The 23,645-nt window shown below is 39.7% G+C and overlaps 1 protein-coding gene and 1 long non-coding RNA gene across 13 annotated transcripts in view; one reads left to right on the forward strand and one right to left on the reverse strand.

Moving 5' to 3' along the window:
* Positions 1–5,476, forward strand: part of LOC124402399 (chemokine-like protein TAFA-1) — a 154,577-nt gene extending 149,101 nt beyond the window's left edge. For 7 of the 9 annotated variants that reach the window (XR_006928712.1, XM_046875405.1, XM_046875402.1 and 4 more), the window contains one exon: positions 4,624–5,476. Coding sequence is in view for 1 of the 9 variants with exons in the window: in XM_046875407.1 (XP_046731363.1) it covers positions 4,624–4,641 (18 nt within the window). In the remaining 8 variants the exon portion in view is untranslated. Of the gene's footprint in view, positions 1–975; positions 1,588–4,623 lie in introns of all 9 variants that reach the window. The other 2 variants (XR_006928711.1, XR_006928710.1) reach the window with 1 other exon arrangement.
* Positions 1–21,594, reverse strand: part of LOC124402400 — a 25,048-nt gene extending 3,454 nt beyond the window's left edge. For 3 of the 4 annotated variants that reach the window (XR_006928716.1, XR_006928715.1, XR_006928713.1), the window contains exons 1-3: positions 21,320–21,594; positions 10,171–10,306; positions 10,028–10,087 (exon numbers count right to left, since the gene is read on the reverse strand). This is a non-coding gene — a long non-coding RNA (uncharacterized LOC124402400). The remainder of the gene's footprint in view (positions 1–10,027; positions 10,088–10,170; positions 10,307–21,319) is intronic. The other variant, XR_006928714.1, reaches the window with a different exon arrangement.
* Positions 21,595–23,645: the final 2,051 nt, after the last annotated feature.

The following is a 23,645-nucleotide window of genomic DNA, read 5'->3' on the forward strand; positions in this document are numbered from 1 at the left end:
GTGTGTGTGTGCGTGTGTGTGTGTATATATATATACACAACATTGCATTGTGAATAAATCCAGGAACTGTGTCCCAGGTCAAATAAGTCTAAAGTAATAATGTGTTAATCTGAAGTTTGGACTCCACTGAGACTTTGTCTTTAAATGCGATTAGACACTGCTTTTAATCTGAAGTTATTAATTTACATTCACAATCGGAGTTTAATTCGAAATATTGAATTTACTCACATTTACTCCTAAAATGATCACCTCTCCCTCTTAATTAATGCCCTGGGACTGTTTTTAAATTCTCAGATTAAACACAGAGAGCGGATATTAATTTGAAATTTAATTCAGAGACTAGACCTTAATCTCTCATTAAATCTAAAGACCAAATCGTAATTTTGCAATAAATCCAAAAACCGGATCGTAATCTGGGCTTAATCCAGAGAGAAGATCTAATATTCAAAATGTATATAATTTTTCTAGAGACCAGATTGTAATTTTGCAATGAACACAGAGACCTGATCATAACTTTGTATTTAATTTTATTTTGTATTTTAAAAAAAAAACGGATCTTAATCTTGGATTTAATCCAAAAACCAGATCTCAATCTCAAAAAATATTTATTAGAGATATTTGTACCTTTTTTTAAATTGTTTTCATCATTTGGAATATGGTTTTCTCTTCCTCAAATTAGTACTTTTACACACACACACTTGTGCACTGAAACACTCACACACACTCATATTCAGATCGACAGAGACACTCAAACACAAACCCACAGACACTAAAAGCTCATCTGCAGACTTCATTTTGCTCTAAAGAGACAAAAACCTGCACCATGTTCGCCTGCGTTCGATGTCTGCATGCTTTCATGCGTGGGATTTTTTTTGTGCCTCTTTTTTAATTGGCATGTTCGTACGGATGCAGCTGAAGCGAGCGAGTGCCTGACGCTCTTGTCTTTTCTCTCTTCTTTTTCTTTGTGTCTTTCAGAGAGCGAGCCCTCCTTGACAAGGAAGGTCTTTTGTTTGAGGAGGGCCACAATGTGAGAGAAAGAAAGAAAGAAAGACAGAGAGAAAGGCTGGCGATCGTCCAGTCACTCACCTCTGCTTTTACCTGCTGCTCTGGTTCAATTCCCATGAAAAAAAAAAAATACATAACAAACACAAAAAAATTATTTAAGGATTTTTTTTTACAATCTGCTCAGCTGTGGGCTTTTAAATGGAATAAAAAAGGAAACGTGTGAAGATACTTTGAGTTGTTTGTGAATGTCTCGGGCATTTCTGGTCATCATAACGCTGTGGAAACACCACACGCAATTCTGTTCAGAGAAAAGTGAAGAATTTGGGACATTTAACACATCATATAGGATCATGTCAGGATTCCTGTCAGGATCGTCCACAGAAAGACTCGTCTCTTATGACAATTGGTACAATTTCTTCTCGCCGTCTGACATCTTCATTCGGACTCAGCGTGCATGCGGGCGACGTTTTCTGTTTAAACTCTGAACATGAATGACAAAAAAAGCAGAGGAGAAACGCCATGTGGTAAAATCCTACATCCTGCTCTTCAGCCTGAGCTGAGACACAGAGGAGGAGGACAACTGTGTGTTAATATGATCGCTGAATTAGGATGCGTGTACACACACACACACACACACACACACACACACACACACACACACACACACGCAAGAGACTGCTGTGTTTAAGACGAGCTCTAAATCAGTACAGACGGATGTTTCATGCTGAGGCACATAGGATGTAGTAAAGCACTACAGGATGTAGGAGAGCAGCATTCACACACATGACAGCAACAACCGCAGCTGTGTGTGTGTGTGTGTGTGTGTGTGTGTGTGTGTGTGTGTTGATTATTTCTAGGCTTGTTGTTTCACTTATTAATGTTTGGATTACAATCGTTTAGTTCCAGCTGAAAGTCAAACATTACAATAATTGTAATAACCCTCATAATAACACTCATAATACTCACCTCTGATCTGTCTGCCAGTCTGCTTCCCTGTCTGTCCATCTGTCTGTCTGTCTGTCTGCCTGTCTGTCTGTCTGTATGTTGCTCTGCCTCTCTCTCTCTCTCTCTCTCTCTCTCTCTCTCTCTCCCCATCCCTCTCTCCCCATCCCTCTCCCATCCTGCTTTCCGATTTCTCTCTCAATGCCTCGCTCCCTTTCTCCCCCCATCTCTCTCTTTCCCCATTCTTCTCTCAATCCTCGCTCTGCCATTTTCTCTCAATCTCCCTTTCCTTTTTCCTCTCCTCCTCCACCTCGCTCTCCCGTTCCTTTCTCCCATGCTCCTCATCCCTCATTCCACTCTCCCCATTCTTCTCTCCAGCCCTCTTTCTTTCCCCATCCCTCTCTCCTCTCTTTCTTTCTCTATCCTTCTCTCCTTTTCAATGCATCCCTCCTTCCTTGTCCCCAACCCTCTCTCCCTCGCCCACCCTCCACCTTGCTCTTCCTATTCCTCTCTCTATCCCTCTATCCCAATCTCCTCATCCCTCTCTCTCTCTCTCTCTCTCTCTCTCTCTCTCTCCTGCTCCCTCAAAGCTGCAGTTTGTACATGTTTGTGTTCATCACACAGCAGCAAAAGAAATGTCAGTGGTGTGTGTGTGTGTGTGTGTGTGTGTGTGTGTGTGTGTGTGTGTAAGAGAGAGAGAGAGTTTGTGTGTGCGCTCAGGGCAAAGCCACAGGCTGCAGATTTTAATTAGCTTCACTCAGTTCTACACTGCTAAAACCCAAAGATTTCCTCACACGCACACACACAGCTGGTGCATATTTTTTAACCCTGAGAGACAGTATATGTATCAATGTGATGTATGTGTGTGTGTGTGTGTGTGTGTGTGTGTGTATGTATATCAGTATGTATGTGTGGTGATGCATATATCAGTGAATGTGTGTATGTGTGGTGGTGTAAAACTGTGTCTGTGTGTGTGTGTGTGTGTGTGTGTGTGTGTGTGTGTGTGTGTGTGTGTGTGTGTGTGTGTGTATGTGTGTGTGTGTGTATATTATAATGCATGTGTGTGTTTATCAGTGAATGAGTGTTTGTTTATGTGTGATGGTGATGTATAAGTGTGTGTGTGTGTGTGTGAATTTGGTGATAATGTAGGTAAAATGTGTAAACGTGTGGTGATGTGGGTACACACTGAGTTAGTGTGTGTGTGTGTGTGTATGTGTGAGATGATGTGTGTGTATCAGTGTATATGTGTATCAGGGTGTGTGGTGATGTGTGCAACAGTGAGTGTGTGTGTGTGTGAAACTGTGTGTGTATGTATATCAGTATGTGTGTGGTATGGTGATGTTTCAGTGTGTGTTTGGTGATAATGTATATGTGGTAAAAGTGTGGTGATGTGTGTGTGTGTGAAACTGTGTGTGTATGTGTGTGTGTGTATATCAGTATGTGTGTGATGTGTGTGTGTGTATATCAGTATGCGTGTTTATGTGCATGTGTGTATCAGTGTATGTGTGATAGTATATCAGTATGTGGTGATGTGTGTATCAGTGTGTGTGTGTGTGTGTATCAGTGTGTGTGTGTGAGTCAGTGTATGTGATAGTATATCAGTATGTGTGGTGATGTGTGTATCTGTGTGTGTGCGTGTGTACTGTCGCATGTGACTTTGGATGGAAACCAGCAGCAGCAGTGCATTGTGGGTAGAGAGAGAGGAGGCTGAAACACACTTTCAGACTTGTGTACATTTGTGTGTAAATAATTTTTGTGTAGTTGCAGTTGTGTGACGGCCAAGTTGCATCTCTTCCCTGTGTGTGTGTGTGTGTGTGTGTGTGTGTGTGTGTGTGTGTGTGTGTGATACACTCCTGCTGCTGTACTCATCACGCATCAGTGTACTTCTGTAAATAAACCTCTGACTGTCACCACAGCGCTTTAGTACTTTTCCTTAACTGCAGTTTCAGGACTGAACCTCAAGCACATGATGCATCATTCACCTGGCAGTGGGACATTTTACCCCAAAGTTCCCTTCTGCACCATCCCTGTCTCTGTCTCCACCATCCCTGTCTCTGTCTCCCTCATTCCAGGCTCTGTCTCCCTCATTCTGGTCTCTGTCTCTGTGTCCCTCCTTCATGTCTCTGTCCTTCTTTTCAGTCCCTTTCCCTCCTTTCTGTCCCTACACCCTCCTTTCTGTCTCTGTCTCCCGCCTTCCTGTCTCTGCCCACCTCCTTCATGTCCGTCTCCCTTCTACTTGTCCCCGTCTCTCTGTTTTTGTGTCTCTTCCCCTGCCATCTGTGTATTTCTCTTTAATTTCCTCTCTACCTATCTCTCGTTCTCTTTTCTCTCTCTATCCATCTTAATAGAACTCTCTCTCTCTCTCTCTCTCTCTCTGTGTCAAACTTTGTGTCTCTTTTTCTGTCTCTCTCCCTCCATCTGTATATGTCTCTTTCTTCCTCTGACACTTTCTATTTCTCTCTCATACCCCAGCTCTTTCCGTCTTTCCCATTCTTTGTCCCTGTGCCCTCTTTCTATCTATGCGATTCTCTCCTTCCCTCCCTTCCTCCCTCCCTTGTTCTCTGATGGTGTTTATGTGTATTTGGGAGTATTAAGTACACATGATGAGGAAAATGGTAGCCTACTTTAAAATTTCATTCCCCGTCTCTCCCTCTGTCTCTCTCTCCCTATTTCTAGATTCATCCTAGGACTTAACCCACAGCTCCCATGTGGCTGCGCTCGAGCGTCCCCTCTGTCCCAGCGGACTAAACCATTCCATCAAAGGCCGGTCTAAACGGATTAGCAACGAAAGAAGGGCATCAGCACGCTTACACTGACCACGTGCCAAGGAGACAGTTTTCTGGGATTTTATTCCTTTTTTTTCCTTTTTTTGGGGACAAGGCCACAAGATGATCCGGACATCTCCTCTTCTCAAAACGAGCGAGACTGATCTGACATGTTCTGATCTCTTCCCTTTGAAAATCTCCCATTTCTCTCCATCTTTTATTCATATACACGTAGCATAACCTCATATCGATACGTTTCTCCAGCACAATGGACGCTTTAGATCAGGAACTAACAGGACAGACGGATTAGAGACGTCCCTCGTCCAGCTAATCACCGTCCCAGTTTGGACTCATGGCATGCTCGCTTTGTCTGGACTTGAGGAGTGTGTAGCCTGACTTGAGCCTCACCGAACCAGCAAACAACCACAACCACCACACACACACACACTCTCCCAGGGTCGTAGGTCAAACCCCAGTGCGGTCTCTCTTTTCTCCGTCAGCATGCTCGGTGTACTTTGTGGGAGCTTTTATTCGTATCCTGTACATATGTGTGTATATATCTACATATACATCGGGAAAAAAAAATAACGACAAGTTGTATGATCTTGTATGCTAAAGACCTGTTCCTATGGTTCAGGAGAGTGTGTGACTGTGCTCATGTTTCCTTACAGGATGTCTACGGGATACGACATTCACCATCTTTCCTTTGGAAAAAAAAAAGATTGAATGAATGACTTGAAAATAAAAGTGGTATGTTACGTGTAGATATTTGCAGTTCTGCTTCGATACAGGATGCGTCTGCTACTCAGCTAATCGGCTAACGCGCTAATAACGTGCTCGAGTGTGTTCGAGTTTGGAATTAGAGACCTGAGAGTGTAAATGCAGGGCCCTTACACCATGCTAGAAGGTAATGAGCTGGTTAAAAAAAAAGAAGGTAGAAATGAATGGAATTATAGTAGCATTGTAAAACACACACACACACACACACACACACACACACACACACACACACACACACGTCCTGGGCAGAATCTGATCAGTATTAAAGAGAACAGCAAGTGTTTTCTACATTTTGTGCCTCTCTTCATTTGTCTTCAAAGCCGTGTAATGCGTTCATATGTATGATTGTGCTGTGAAAAAGTATTTGACCCCTTCCTGATTTTTCTTTCATTTCAAATTTTTTTATTTTGCATATTTGTCACCGTTAAATGAATTGAATTTTATTATTACACAAAGATAATCCCAGGTAAAGCGTTATAGTGCCAAAAGTTTGTGGACACCTGGTTATTGGTATCGGTATGTGCTTTTGGAGCATTGGTTCCACATTTAGTCCCAATTTGCTAATTCCCTCCACACTTCTGAGATGATGCTTTTTGGACATTTGTGCCCATTCAGCCACAAGGGTGTTAGCAAAATCAGGTACTGATGTAGGTGAGGTGAGGAGGCCTGGGGTGCAGTCAGTTTTCACATTCATCTCAAAAAAAGTTGTTTAAAAGGGTTAGAGCTCTACAGCAGGAGATCTTCCACTCTAACCCATTCAAAGCATATCTTCATGAAGCTGGCTTTGTGCAAAGGAACAGATGATGGAACAGATTTGGGTCTCCTAGATCAAGTTAAGGGATAATTTCATGTTACTGCACCCTATACAACTGTGTGCTTTCAGCTTTGCAGTAACAGTTTGCAAAACAACCACATATGGCTGGGAGACTCAGGTGTCCCAATACTTTTGTCAATACAGTGTACAAAATGCACGTTTTAAACGATGGGGGAAACAGGTGTCCAAGCTCTATGTGAAAAAGTAATTAAACCTACAGTAATAACTGGTTTCTTTAACTTTCACCTCACTGAGGTGGAATTTGGGCCCAGTCTTCTTTTGTTTTAAATTCAGCCATGTAAGAGGGGTTTTAAGCATGAACAGCCCATGTAAGTTCATGCAACAGCATCTCAATCAGATTCAAGTCTGTAGGTTCTGGGGGCGAAATCCATGTAGCTATGTTACATTCCACTTTGCAAGTTCCTGCTTATATTTGAAGAACATGTTACGCAAAGGTAACAGGAATCCTGAATCAACATGGTGACCATTCTATACTTCAGCACCATGCAATTCCATCTGGACTCAAAACAGCTCATGGGAACCGACTTCCCATACAACAAGATGATGATCCGAAACGTACTTGCGAGCTCTAGAAGCGTTATTTAGAGCGTCGTCTGGAGCGTTATCTAACGGGGAATGGCCTGCCCAGTCACCACACCTAAATCATGGTGAACTGCTCTGGGTTGAACTGGATTTTAAGAAAGAAATCTGTAACTGCTGGCGAGTTTTACAAAAGTGTTTTAGCTGAATGTTTGGAGAAATAAACTGTCGGGATACTAAGTGTGTAAAGCTGTTATTCTTTTTACTGTATATTTGTTTGGTCAAAGTAAATCTTTATATCGGTATATGACAGTTTGTTGTATAGAAACAAAAGTAACATAAATGTGCATGAGAAAAACCATGGAAGACTAGGTGTTGTGGGCCGGTGGTTGAAGAACTCTGCACTAGAGGACATTTTAAAAGCTGATCTTTTTTTTTGTCTTGGATGCTAAACCTGAATGAAAAAAAATCTTATTAGTGAATACAGTGTCATGGAATGCAGTTATAATGTCTTATAATTTAATCTAGGCAATTTATCATTTAGCCAAATAAATAGATCAGCCAGGTCACGTCTGGTGTAGGACTTCTGCTGCTGTAATTTTATTCTACATGGAGCTTCAGGGTTAACTAGCTACCAAGCAAAGCAAGATAAAAGATCGTCTTCCTGTTCTTCTATTTACTTGCTTATAGCAGCTATAAACACAACGTTCTCCCACAAGCCTGTCTCTTCAGCACAAACGTTTTCTGACATCTTTAGGAGGAGCTCAAAGATATAACTTCACCTCTGACACAGAAGACTCCTTTCATTAATGTTAAACAAACACTTCCCTTATGAAAAACGTCACACCTTTTAACAGCGTGTTTTTAATCAGCAGTGGCCACAGACTATGTGCTTATTGTTGCTATAGAAACGGTAACATAAACCCGTGATCTTACAGTCATAGCCGGTGTTGGAGAAAAATGGCTGCATTCTAAACCACATAAGCGTCATAGTGTTCGTTTGAACAACTGGATGATGTCTGAGGTGCATTATGCATACGCTCATGACTACAAATCTACAAAAACCCGGTGACAGAAGCCCCAATTAGACAGGGCTGAGTACATTTAAAGGCTGAAGCAGTGCACTTTGCCTACGTTATCTGTATAACTCTCTAATTTAAAGTCACCCAGAGCTAGATGTTTTGTAATAATTAGAGCTCGAATAAACAAACCGGAGGAGGGAATGTGGAAAAGAACCCGGAGAACCTGGATATCAGGGTTGGCCATTATTACTGTATGAGCTTGAGTGTTTATGATTCCAGCAGCAGCTCATGGGGAAAAGTGTAGGAGATGCAGGAAAGGCTGAACAAAGGGTCAGAATGTGGGCAAACGCATTAAAGTTGTATTCGTTTTTCCGAATTCGCTTTTGTTATGCCGGCGTGCGAAATCCTCACGACGCGATTACAACTCCATCGCGAACTCAATTATACCTTCCAGCATTCGCATTCCATTTAAATGAAATCATAACACGCCGTTTTGGCAAAACCGACCGTCGATTCCCAAATGAGCGCTAGACCTTCCAGAGTCTTGGGCCGCACACATACATCACGGGCGGATCGTTCATTTACGCGCCCCTCCTGTACGGAGCGCTTCCTTTACGGCCGCGGATTCAATTAGGAGGCCGGCTCTGAGCAGCGGGGGATGAAAAACAACCCGGCAGCTTTCCACAATAAAGCTGGCAGCCTGCTGCGGTTCCTCACGTCTGTGATCGCTCATCCCACTTCAATGCACTTTCATTTAATCATCGGATACGAGGGAGAGCACGGAGGCGGACGCCGAGGAACTGTGATGTACAGTCGCTTCGATGTTTAACTACACATCCCGTTAGTGGCGCTCTTTTTTTCTTCTTTTTTTTAAGAGCATCGAGATGTCCTTCAGGCCTCAAAGAAATCCTCACAGGCATTCACACCGACACGACTCCGAGATTACCCTTAACACATGCTCGCTGGCTTCCGGGGTTGCTTTAATGGAGCGGGTGGGAAAAAGGACGTCCGTTTCCACTCGGAGAACGACAACGAGGAACGTGCTGCGAAGGAGGATTCGGAGAAACCACTGCTTCTGTGCTGATAACAGAATTCATTTACCTCCCACGGCATCATTACAATGACAAAGAGGCAACTAAAAACGAGTTCTCGCGGAGTAACGAGGCGGAGTTTATTTACAGAATTCAGTGGAGGAACAAAAAAAAAAAAAAGATCAAATCACTGGATGCTTTTCATTTCACCATTTCATAATAAATCATAAATTTGTCACATTTTGAACAGTACATTACTGTTGTAAAAAACACGCACAAGAGTGCAACACAGCATCATCATAATGAAAAAAGATAAAATTATAGGGACACTGAACTTTTCTAAACTGTTGAAGGCATAGAATTGTATAGGACATCTGTGGATGCGTGGAAGTTTCCATTCACTTGAACTAGAAGACCCACACTAGCAAACGTTTTTCAGCTAACCCTAACAGGAAGGTGGGGGTGCAGCCCACAGGCAAGATGTCGCCCCGGTCGGCTGCCCATGTCGCCTCTGCCTTAATCCGCCACTGCCAAGCTACAATCAAAACACGTTCAAAACAGAGCACGTGCTCTACGCTGATTAGTGGCTTGCTGCGTGACTGACCAGTTAAGTATTTAAGTATTTATCAACTCATTAATAAAAAGCAATGACACTTTTTTATGAGAGGGTAGAATGAGAGAAAACACAAAAGATTGCTCATTGTGGAAACTGGATCAGACTTTAGATTATCTAGTGTCCGGGTCATAAAGCGAGCTTATAATTAAGTCTGAATTAATACAAGTTGTATAAAAAATTGCTCTAACAGCAGTTACTGCAATGTGATGTAATTCGAGCAGAATTTACATTATGCTAATGTACAGACGACATTCAATTCCAGCAATCCGGTTGAGACTATGGATCCGCAGGCGGGACCATTTCGGGTTTTTTTTTTATATTTAGGTAAAGCTATGGCAATGAGTTACATCACCCCATTTATGGCCATACAGCAAAGAGAAAGTCATCGTTCTCAAATATACAAACTCGTATATGCACATCGCTCACATATTGCTAACCCACGTTACTCATTATTAACTCACAGCAATGTAAAATACAATGTACGATAGTGTAATGGGAGTTGTGCAATCAACCTGCCATGAGGAACTGATAAGATGTTCAATGTTCAAAGCATGTTGAAACCTCTTCAGGATCTAAAACAGGCATAATGATGGCTTTGTGATTAGCTCACCTGGTACAGGATCTACAGCGTCAACACAACTACAACACAACAAACCTGATGAAGCATCTCAAACATAAATCTCAGAAGGGCGCGGTCATCACTAGCAGGCTGGATCAGATTAAAACGTCTATGTGAAGGAAAAGAGATGTTCTCACTCCGTACGTTGTTCCTGAATATCAGTCACCGGGTTCTAAAACAATGAAAAACACAATCGGACTTTACTTACATTCGAACGGTTATGATGTGCTGAACATGATCTTGTAATTCTTTCAAAATCTTGTATTGAAAATAAAGACAGGACTGAAGATTCACAGAAGATAAAATAAGGTCAGGAGACTTTTTGTTGGCATTTTAGACATATGCAGTATAGCACAAGGTGAGACGATGCAACACTGTTCTCCAGGACCAATTGCCACATAAAACAACACACAAACAAAAAAAAATTAACTTGGACACTACATAAAACAAACGGGGCAGTGTAGCACAGACGAGTACAGTAAATGTGTGTTAGTTTAAATAATTTTTGATGATTTGATTTTATTTGATGTTATTTATCCATCTATTCAAACTCCCATCCTTGTACATTCTTTTCAAATCAAGACATATTTGTTATAAATATTGGTTTTCGAATCACAGCTACTTGTCACATTCAAGGAAAAGAAGTGGGATTCAGTTTGATTTAATCTCCATTGTGTTACAGCGCAGTTTTATTATATATCAGTGTGTATTTTGGCCATTTGGTAAAAACGTAACTGGGACATCACAGAGGAACAAGAAAATCACACACCAGGGGAGCTGCATTTTAAGATCAGACCTCACCTTAAAAACGCAAAAAGGAAGCATTGTGTCCATAAAGCACAACAATTTACTGTAAACGACTTCTCTATTATTAAGATTATGTACAGAGTGCAAATCGACATCAGCAGTACGTTCTGGAACATTTCTGTTTAGGAGCATCCGGCAAAATCAATTTCTCCAATCATCACAAAAAAACAAGTAGAACTCGATGATGGAACAAGTCTAGTAGCCTTGATACATATCTGAACAGGTTTGAATCAATTCCAAAATGTCCATCAGCTCATCTGCAAGAAGAATCACTCATTTAACATACTGCAAGAGATTTTCCTACACATGGATCAATCACAGGTCTATTTTAAAAAGTCTGTGGATACATAAGCATCAGTTTGGTATGTGCTTTTCGAACATCCCATTCCCAATTAGGCTCCATTTGCTATTACAGTATCGTCCACTCTTCTGGGGAGATGTTCCACTAGATTTTGAAGCGCACATGTGGAGATTAATTTATGTTAGTAAAGCGAGGTTCAGATGTAGGTGACGAGGCCTGGGGTGCAGTCAGCATTCCAGAGAATCCCAAAAGGGTTGAGGGTCATTCATTCATATCTATCTATCTATCTATCTATCTATCTATCTATCTATCTATCCACACACACACACACACACACACACACACACACACACACACACACACACACTTTTTATTTCACACTTTACATCCCTTCGGCTGCTTGTCTGAGATCTCCGAGGCAGAGCTTCAGAGATCTCCCTGCTTACAGTAATTCAGCACCATACCTGTGTGAGTGAGAGAAGCACAGAGAAAGAGAAATTAATTGCTAAATACTTTCACTCAGAGTCCACTTTACTAATTTTCCTCCTCATCTCCACACTGATCCCTCCACTTTCCCCAAATAATATGCGTAACACATTCAGTGCAAGAGTCAGAAAAGGCCATAATTAACAGAAACGACTGGGACGACTAATAAGATGCGATTAAGAAAAAGGAAAAAGGTGTCAGTTCTCTCCGCACAGCTTTGTTTCAGTGATGATTAATTGCTCCCCAGCTAATTTGATTTGCGACGAGGAGAACTGGTGACCTGGGAAGTCGTCCCTGCGAAGAAAAAGAGCAAACCCAAGAGCATGGGGCATTAATAAAACATGCCGAGCTACCTGAGTGAGAAAAAGTGTGTGTGTGTGTGTGTGTGTGTGTGTGTGTGTGTGTGTGTGTGTGTGAGAGAGTGTCACCCCATTCTGATCTGCTTGATCATGTGATCTTAAATGACTATAAATCCCATCGTTCTCGTCAAACGATTCGCTCTTTTCTGTGCGATCCAACTCACATCTCTCACAAATGCAAAGTCTTGAACAATTTTAGAGCCTTTTTAGAAGAACTCGTGTTTATTTCATGTGATTAGGATGGTTATCTTTGTACAAAGTGAATATTTAAGCAAAACTACTACTGCAGAGTGCGAGCATGATCACAGCTGGAACTCTCAGCTAGAGAAGAGTAATCAGCATTTCTTCTGTTTTAGTCCCAGCTGAACATGCAGAGAACTTTAAATCCTGACTCATTCATATTTTTTATTATATAAAATATATATATAAATAAAATCATTCATCCAACCAAATATTAATCCATGTACTCATTCTTTCATAAACTCAACTACTCGCCCACCCACCTACTTAACTGTTTACTTATTCATCAACCCACGTATTTATCCACAAACTCCATCCATTTTTAAACCATTTACTCATCTGTCTACCCATTCAACAATCCATTGGTTCAGTAACTCATCCTCCATCCACACACCTACTCATCTTCACATTAATCCACTTACCCAGCCACCCACTCATCTACCCATCCACTTATTCATCCACATGCCTACTCATCCATTTATCCATCCATTAACCCATGTTCTCTTCCACCACCTACTCAACCATCCTCACAAACTTCCATTTACCAACTGACCTCCACATTAAATGTCTGTTGTGAAAAGCACTATAGAAATAAACTTGACTTGTCTAAACCACCTATTTAACCGTCCACTCGTTCATTAACCCACCTACTCAAACATCTGCCTACTCATCCACCCACTTTCTAATTCCTTCACCTACTTATCCACTCACTCATCCTCCATACATTAATCGACTTACTCACCACCCACTCATTCTTTTATCCATCCACACACTCCTCTACCAACCCACTTATACATCCATACATCTAACTATCCATCCATTGACTAACCCACATTCTCACCCATCTACTAATCCATTCATCCACTCATTTGCTCACCCACCACCTACTCATCCACCAACTCATCCATTCATTCCAACGTATTCGAATCAGAACATTTCTAAAGGTATGAGTTCCAATACAATTAAGTAATTATCAGATTTTCTGCAATAATGATTTTCTAGAACTTGAATCTAGAAGAACATTGAGCGTTTTAGAAGCATGAATTCCATTACAAATTCTTTGACTAGATGACAAAATCATAGTTCTAAATTTATTGCAAAAAAATAAAATCTAGAAATATATTCTTCAATCCCACCGAGCCTACTAGGAGCCCACAATACAATGCGAATATAATTCTACAGTCAGATGGCAAAAATTTCTAGTCATAATCTAGTAAAAATGAATTCTTGAACTACATGTTTAAATCACAGGGATTTCAAGAACTCTATACCAGAATCATACCGACACACATACAAAATGAATAATAATAAAACAAATGACATACCAGAATCAAATAGGGGCCATACTAGAACAAAACCTAAGGCGTAGTAGAATGACAGTTTGTGCGGGTTCCCATGCACTGAAAGTCACAGGTATTTAGCCTCAAACACACATTTAAGCAGAAAGACTGGTCACAGGAAGTTTACAGAAAAATTTGCTGCTACAGCATACGGTTATAAAAATCGGATCAAAACGATATACTAACTTTGTTATTTCTTGCAAATGTTACTCTGAAGGGTGTCTGGCAGCTTTTACGTCTTATTAACTGGCATATGATGACATTTCAGTCAAATTCCTGGTGGTGACAGGCCTCATTAATTCACATCATGTCTACAGTGCATCAAATCCTTTCCTTTCATCTCTCCGCCTGGAAATCCAATGTAAAGTAATTAGAGGAGTGATAAAAAAATATATATCTTCATTTTGGCCCAAGTACCACCCAACTCACTTCACCGGAGTTTACAGAAACCAAAAGGAACGATTATGATTCAGCTCTCCAACATCTTAATGGGATTTTTCCATTTTAAAACCTCGTCAGCTCTGTCAAGGATTCATTTGGCTGCGTACGGCAGTTTATTTCTTTCCGATTCCTGCCTCAGATCTCAAGGCTGAAAAACTGCTATTAATTGGGTGCAAGAGCCAGAAAGACTGTTTCATCTGTCACACCAAAACTGTAAGCAATATAATTAACATGTGCTGGTTCATTTGCATTTCACCACTTAGCGTACTGTAATGCTTTCACACGAATCAAGGGATCGCAGGTGCTTTTATACGGACATTACAGCTGCGGCTGTTTAGCGTGCTGTAAACACGAGCACATAATTACTGGAGTTTTTACTCCTAGATTCAGTTTTACATCAACACATTTCCCATTAATAAGGGAGTGGAGCTGAGATACCCAGGTTGCCAGACCTTGCAGGAAGAATGCATCAATGCCCTTCTCAACTTCGTAGAACATTTTGGCTGGATTCTCGCGGTGACCCTGATCATCCGCTCGGTAATCCATCACCTGATAAGCTTTCTCACCTCTGCTTCAAACGCGTTCATTCGCAATATTCATTATTGGAGACGTAATAAACATTTAATTATTGGTAATGTAATTAACTGCTACTAATAGATCTTCAACCTCTTCTGAAAAGTTAATTGATTCCTCTGACTTGTGCCAAACCTCCACAGCAGAGACCTTTATTTTAATCATCGTCTTGTTTTGCATAAACAGTCCCTCGATCCCAGAAGCGGTTCCATGGGGAGATGCTGATTGGCTTCAGCGACGCTCCCTAAGGCTCTGATAATCCACAATGGCCGTCACTGTCACTTCACACACATACACTCACACACAAACATACACACTCATCCTACTGCAGGAGATATTGTTTAAACCGCGTACGAATGCAGCTGTAATTAGTGCTGGCGTTGATTATGGAAAAAAGTATGACAAGAAGACGGCACTTGTGCATACATAAACATACAGTTGAAGTTGGACTTCTGTATAAGACTGGTCTTCCTATAATCATGTACCCAATAGGGTTAGAACAGGGAAATGTTGCTGTAAGGGTGCAGCAGGTTTTCTTCGCTCCTCTCCGACTGGAGGGATGGAAATGACAGGCCCGGGCTTGGTGACATGTCATTTTCAGCGCTGTGTGGCATCACAGTCACGGCATGTTGCACCATTGGGGTGAACGAAGAGCAAAACAAGTCCCGCGACAAATATAACCCTGCCGGACTCGTGTGCCATATCACTGTCACAAAACTTTTGGCTCCGGGTGTTGTTTTTGTAAAACAATTGTTCCCAAACTTCGTGACTCCAGACTCCGGAGTTATTCACTTGAGGGCATACGCAGATTTATACGAACCCAACAAAATGAATTAGCACACGCTAACTAACAGACAAAGGTCAGTGTGCTCGTTTGGTTGGCTAATATATAAAATTAACTCATTCATGCACTGATATTAAGGAATACCTTTATCCTAATTAGAGTTACAGTGGTTTCAGAGCCAATCCTAATAAACTTTACCATAACATTCAAGGACAACTGGGGTCAATGTGGCATGAGGATGGCTTCCCCTTTTGAGTCTGGTTCCTATCAAGGTTTCTTCCTCATAAAATCTAGGGGAGTTTTTTTCCCTGCCACAGTCGCCATGGCTGCTCATCAGGGATAAATACACACCAGTCACTTTAATTCTTAAATTCTGTAAAGCTGCTTTCAGACATTGTCTTTCGAAAAAAATGCTATAGAAATAAACTTGACTTTAGGATCAAACCATTAAACAGGTGAACACAAACAGTTAAACAAATAACATGAAAGAGGAAGAGACTGAAAACCAAAGCTAAGCCACATTTGCTAAGTAAACAAGAGCATATAAATGGCAGCATCAGCGTGAAAAATAGCAGTCAGTATCTTTAACCTGAATGTGGTTCTGCAGAATCATTTCTGAAATGTATTGCTGAAGGAACTTTTGGATCGTATCATATATTCAATCCTGCTCTCTGATTGTTTTGAAGATACCTTAACGCTAACACTTACACACAGGAAGGTCATGTGACCAACGTAACGCTTAAAATCAAACCTTAGAGCACTTTTTCAAACCTGAACATCTTATAATCTGCTGCATATGTTCAACATCACAGCCCTGTGTAAGGTGAGGAGCTCCTCTGACCTCTGAAAGAAACGCTTTCCTCAACGTCTGATTTTTATTTAGTGTTGGAGCTTTTCACAAATACAACATTTTCGCTGCTGTTAATGATGCAAGTGACAATGGGGATATTGATTTTGGCAGAAAAAAAATGTATTCAGTTTAAAGTGAATGCAGCCTTTGGCTCCTCTGTACACTTCAGCAACATCCTCTCCGAGCTTTCATCAATTCAGCCACTCCAGCCGCTGCTTCGCCCCTGACCTGCACCGGGATACTGAGAAAAATCAATGTCTCTTATGAAGCAAGAACTTCTACAAGAGCTGCACTTTTCAACAAAGCATCCCTACTGACCTGAACTACTCCTGTAGGTCAAAGTTTCTCGTCTCCTCTGCCTGCGAGTAACACACTGTGAGAGGAGGAAAATAGGCCGAATTGGCTAAATGTCCTGGTGCTGTAACTCCCAGAGAGTGAATCTGGCAGAGCAGTTAGTCAGGTCAGACCTTCTGTTGTGTTATACTGAATAACCACGAGTGCTCACACACAGCAGAGCGAGCTTTTTCATACAGACTCAATAAGACCGGAAATGTATCCATTGTATAGCATTTATATTTAATATATAACTTAATACGATTGTTTTATCTTCATTTTCTTATTTTATTTGTACTTAACCCTATTTTAATTATACAGTAAACAACTGCAATGTTGCATTATACTCTCTGATTCTGATACCCACTCTTTACAAACATGGTGAGCTGAAAAGCTTCTCAAAAATCCTCAACAGCAGAAGATCACGTCGGATTCCGGTTCTCCAAGCGAAGAACAGGAATGTGAGATCCTATATATAAGATATATATTTATTAACGAAACACAAAATGTACAGTTCGGTACGTACCTCAGTTTTTAAGTCACGCTTAAATGAAATAAATAAGAAATGCAAAAACTTAAAATTGCTTGTACATTTTTTTATGCAGTTTATTAATATTCAGAATTTAACTTATATTTGTGATCAACATTTAAAAAGTTTACATTTTTAAAACAATTTTAAATAAAATACCTGCTTGGATAAATAATATGTAAAATAATATTGTATATATATATATATATTAGAATAAATCTAATTAATGCAATACACTTATTGCATTGATTAAATTGAGTAATCGATTAAATTCGAACACATTTAAATGATTAAAGACAATTAAGTTTATAGGAACAAAATTATTGTTTACATTTTTTAGACTTGGTTTGAAAGAGGCAGATGTAGAGGACAGGGTAGTACAGATGATCTGCTGTGGCGACCCCTAATAGGAGCACCAGCGAAAGAAGAAGTTGTTTATATTTGTTAGACCCCATTTGGGTAATACAGATGTGTGTGTGTGTGTGTGTGTGTGTGTGTGTTTTGCATTTAAATATTGAATTTTCCAAAGACATGATCTATTTAACTGTTCTACTTATTTCAGCATACTGTAATTGTAACTGTCCTTCCATCCTTCATTCGTTCACTCCCTCGATATGTGGAAGTGTCCAAATTCTCCTTTTAAGAGAAATTCATGAAGACGGATATAAAACTGACATATTACTGATCATGTAAAACTCATTAAGCTCAACCAGGAAGTGTAGAGGAAAAGAACGAGATGTGAAGGAAGTGTGAGAGAAACTGAAAGAGAGAAGAAAACGTGAGAATGGAAGCTTGTGAAAGTGTGTGTGTGTGTGTGTGTGTGTGTGTGTGTGTGTGTGTGTGAGAAAACAGAAAGACTAAGAGCAGTGTGAGTCATCAAGAGGTGAAGGCACTATGGCACCCGACATGAAGGTTAGGAGGAGTTCAGAGTCTGGCTCTGTGTATAGGACACGTGTAGACCAGGTATACACACACACACACACACACACACACACACACACACCTGAAGGCCACTTCTCACACGTGCTGCCAGTAGAAACACATCTCCAGTGAAACGTGAGTCAGTGCAACAGGCTCGGTTTTTGAATTTTCCCTCTAATTAGCTTTCATTTGACACATTTTATTGTGTGTCAGAGACGAACATTTCATTCGAAGCTTCATAACAGCTGCGTGAGATCCAAAGGGGCTTCTGGTGTGAGGTGATGTCTGGTGTGAATGTGAGCATAGAAAAAAAAAAGAAAAAAGTAGTAAAAAAGTTTCACAAGACGGATTCTTTCACTCGTCTTCTGATCATTGATATGAAATGTTGCTGGTTTAAATGTTATTGCGTCATGTGTGGGGTTTTTTCACAGAAGAGATTCGGAAGTCATTAGCATTTCGACAGTGACTAACAAACTAAAGTTACAAACTGCTCGTTGGAAATGAAGTGAGCGACTACAGCTTAATGCTGGACATCTGCTTTAGTCACTTTTCTCTGATTAATGGTGTGAACGCTGTGTAATTACAAAAATCCGATAATACACTTCATATAATAACCACTAAATCGGATTCATCATTACTGAATGCCATTATAGTAATTAATCAGTTATTGCTCAGTTTACGTAACTGCAAATGCACTGATTAAAGGTAATTTAACAGTTTTAGCCAAAAATTTATTTCTTAACAAATAAATCTGATCTCATTTTTAGTAAAAAGCACTCATTACATTACAGTTCACATTAGAACAACGACAAAATATCACACGACAAAAAACTGCTACAATGAGAATCACGAAATATCAGTGTATGTATATGTGTGTGTGTGGGTGTGTAGATAGATAGATAGATAGATAGATAGATAGATAGATAGATAGATAGATAGATAGATAGATAGATAGATAGATAGATAGATAGATAGATAGATAGATGCTAAATAATTTTATTAATGCACGATTAATTCAGCGTGCATTTCTGTTTAACCATTTTTTAATAAAAATCTAAATAAATATAAAGAGGCAAAATTATAAACTTCAACCCAACACACATTTATTCACAAAGTCCTTTCCTTTCTGAGATAAAAAAGTAAATAATCTCCACCGAAAAATAATTGTAATCACTAAAAATCTGTTTAACTGATGCGCCAAGTCTATAAATTGATTTATAAATACGGCAATAACTCGTTACTCATCTGTAACTCGTCGCCGAACTCGTGTCGACTGCTGCATCTGACCGAACAAGTAGGTGGTAGAATTTATAATCACTTCAGATTATATTTTATCATATTATCTTACCTACTTTTACTTCCAATTTAAATGTCTTGTATTTACTCTGCTGTGTTCAAAGTGACAGCAAATGATTTATTGTTTCTTCTTTGTTAAAAAATATTAATGATAAATAACTTTAGGATTTTACATCGCATCAAATAATACAGTACAAAATAAGTAAATATCCATCTGGCAATCACTGAAGGTGAGCTGAAGGTTGAGCATCTTGCTCCAAGACACAACCATGGACACCTGGTGGTGCTGAGATTGGAACACATGACCTTCTGATCTGCAAACTACTGAATCACCACAACCACTGAACCAGAACTCTGTGCTTTACTGCCCATTTTCAGAACTCAAACAGTAGAAGTGCATCGTTCCCTCACACGAGTACTAATCCCCCACTTACCTGTGACTCCAGTACCAGTAAAACTCCTCTTTCACATTTCTACTCAAGTAAATGAACAAAAGTTCTCGCTTTTAAGTGGACTGGAGTGTGCATAATGGATACAGTTCAGTGGTCTGTTCTTCTGCACATAAGTCCTTTACCATGGGGGTCTACGCTTGTGCTTCACTACAGCTTCTCATTTAACGCTAGTCATGTTTTCATTTAAAAGTCAGAGAGGATGTTTTTCTGCCATGTAGTGGAGTAAAAAGTCAAACATTACACAACCAAATGGAGCGAAAGAAACAGTTTCCCAGAAGGAAGAAGTACACTTCGTTGAAAATTTTACTTAATCACAGAAAAAAATTGCATTCAGATAATATAGTCTCTAAAATAAAGCTGCACATTAGAGACAGGATCTTTAACCATCTCACTGCAGCCAAAAAGAACTAATATATCCCATAATGCATTGTGTTTTCAGGTATTTCACTGCTCTAACAGCCTAAATCGGTTACAATCCTTTAGAATAATGTAACAAATATATTTGGCTGTAAAATAAATGCAGTAAAACATTCAAGAAATATGAAATGCAGCAAATGAGGCTCATTTTACTGCTTTTCACATCAGCGGTTCATCCTGAAGCTGAAAGTGTTCGCTTATGTTGACTATGATTACTGTGTATAATCAATAATCTGACAGATGTACACTCTGGGCCTTTAATACAATATAAACAATTATTGCTGTTCATTTTTTTCCCTGATTTTCAACATACAGTCAAACAAATTACATTTTCAGTACTATATGATTTTAAACCAGGTTTTCTCTGTTATATCACATCAAATGTGATCAATCTAAAAAATGATTAGTGAACAATCCAAATTTTGAACAAAATCTTTCGCATCATTAAATCTTTTGTTAACAATATCAAATGGAGCAAAGGATTATTTTCAGAGAAGAAAAATTGTATTTAAGTACAGAAGAAAATGCATTCATCTAATATCGTCCACAACAATTTTGCACATTAGACAAGTAGATTTTATATTATATACACATCTTTTTTTATATGTGTAATTCATATTTTTTTTACTAAAATAATCTTGGGAACCCCCTAAGTTTATTTTTTTACTTGTCATGGGGTCCCGGATCCCCCCAGCCCCCATCAATTCAAGCACTAATATATATACACACACACACACACACACACACACACACACACACACACACACATACTTAAAACATTCGCTGGTATTTTCACTTGACTACAGCGAGTACAGAAGGTTTATAGTTTATAGTTACAGAGCAAACTAGACTTTATAACTACAGCCAGTTTTTTTCAGTATCAAAACCAAACTTATTGAATTTAAATTTCTTGTGCTTCATGAACAAATAACAAAAAAAACATCAATGATTTTATTGTGTTTCTAACCTGCTTTTGGTTTTCAGAACCTGCCACTGTTTTTTTTTTTTTTTGGTTTTAAATAAAATTAAAAAAAAGAACACAAAAAGGAAACTTACAGGGAAGATGTCCAAGATCAAGCAGCACCAAACACACATCCAGGTTCAGGAAAAAGCATCCATGGCACGATCTATTAGAGTAAAACTTGCTAAAAACACACAATTGTCAGAGGTGACGCTGGTTAGGGTTGGAGTTTGGAACTGTTTTGCTGAGCTGAGTGATGATTACTAACACCTGCCCTGCACTTCACCTCGTTACTGTCTTCATGTCTGTGCGTGTGAAGAGTCAACTGCATTTCTAACCTGTTTAAAAGTCATTTCTAGTCTATTTTTTTTGGCAAATTGTATTATGTTCCTTAGTGATAAGATATTTTTGGAGAAGATATTACTACCACTATTCTAATAAACACACAACACACATCAATCAGACTGTGTACTGTTTCTTATTTGTTTATGTTCAGATATATCAAAAAATCCTAATCTCTCTCTCTAAACAAAATTAGTTTTAACATGCTGAACATGTATAAAGTATTTTTTTTTCAGCACTGATACACACACACACACACAGACACTGACAAGGTGAAAGTGATTGGTTGCTTACAAAGCAGTACATTTTGTGTAGTTCGCAGCTGCAGTGTTAAACAGGTCCTTGAAAGAACAGTGTGGAGGAGAATCAGAGCTGTGAACTGTCAGCAGCGTGCGTCCTGAATGCATCTGATTAAAGAGACGACCTGAATTCTGAGACGCTTTTAAGACGGCACGCTCTCTCTCTCTCCCCGCACTCGGCGCCGAGCCACAAATTCAGAAAAGTGTTCATAAAAGTAAGGATTAAAATGATCGGCGTGTATAAAAGCTGTTTGACATTTCACAATGGAGACGATCCAGAGGACACAAGTAACAATAAATAACTTTTGGGACATTTGATTTTCCAGCCATTTTTGCTTATTTCTCAGACTTTTAGCACAAAGTTAAAGACATAATTGTATCAGACGTTTTTGGATGCAGCAGCATGAACATTTTCCTTCACTTGAACTAAGAGACCCAAACATGTTCCAGCACGACAATGCTTCTGTGCACAAAGCCAGTTCTGTGGGAAACTGATGGGTTGGAGTGGAAGATTTTACATGGCCTGACTGCAACACTATTGAACATCTTTTAGTATTAGGATGAACCTTACACTAATTCTTTAAACACATCACTATGTTGTCTATAGGATCTTTACAATGCGAGTTCTCAGAGGCTCACACATCTCTGGTTATCATGTCTTCTTACCCAATCAGGAAAGGTTTGGCTCAGGTTTGTGTCCAGTGTGTGTGTGTGTATATACTTGTCTTTAAGCTGCATTAAACTGAAGAAGAATGTATTTGCCACTCTATGTGCAGTGTGATTCTTCCCTGAATAGAAAAGGCATCGTAGATCGTATTTGAGATCTCTCCACAACCTCTCCACAAATTGATTTTTCTTTTATTTCATTCCTTTAGAACACTGAATGCACCCCAGACCTCTTCGCCTTACCTACATCAGTACCATCACACCTGGTCGGGGTCAAAGGTCTCCCTCTGATGTATTGTATGGCCTTCACAATCAGCACCTACAGCTCTTTTTAAATAAATCCAATGTTTAAGCTACTGCTTAAACCAATCAGACTGTGCTTTGGCCACTCCAAGGTCTCCTAGAAGGCGTCCGAACGTTTTCACGTCGTTTGATTGGATGGTCAGAGATCGCAGATACACTTACAAAGACATTCTCGAGACAGACTTTTAAAGAAAAGCTGGACTTAATGAGGAAAGGTCGGCAAAAAACAGATCAAAACAGTTTTCAGCGCGAATTTATGTGTCCTTGCTGATTCATGCTGTGAAAAGTTCTGATGGTAAAAATAAGTGTGAAGTTCTGCATTTCCTTGTGGCTTTATTTACACAAAAACATAAAGGCTAAAACTCCAGTTCAAACTTATTCAGGTCCAAAGAACGATAATAATAATAATAATCAAGACACATCCAATAAACTCCATAAGCAATAAACACACTTACTGTATGCTTTGCTAGCAGAAAAAAATTTTATAAAGAAAAAAGAAATCAGTTATTTTAGCCTTTCCTGCTTTCCAGCTACTTATTATAAAGGGAATAAAATATGGTGCTGCTCCTCATTGGGGTCTGCTGCGTTTATCACTATAATTAGCGAATTCTCCGTGACCTGGGACGCCGTGCGAAAAGGAAATCTCCAACCAGCAGCATGAATATGCAATTAGTCCTCCTCAAAGCCAAGATAAACCCTGATCCAGTCTGTGCACGGCTGCTTGTTTTACTGCATTCTATTAGAAAATAGGAAGTGAAAGAAAAAGAGTGAGTGTGTGTGTGTGTGTGTGTGTGTGTGTGTGTGTGTGTGT

Source organism: Silurus meridionalis, chromosome 19 (genome assembly GCF_014805685.1).
Source record: "Silurus meridionalis isolate SWU-2019-XX chromosome 19, ASM1480568v1, whole genome shotgun sequence".
In the NCBI taxonomy this organism is placed as follows: domain Eukaryota; kingdom Metazoa; phylum Chordata; class Actinopteri; order Siluriformes; family Siluridae; genus Silurus; species Silurus meridionalis.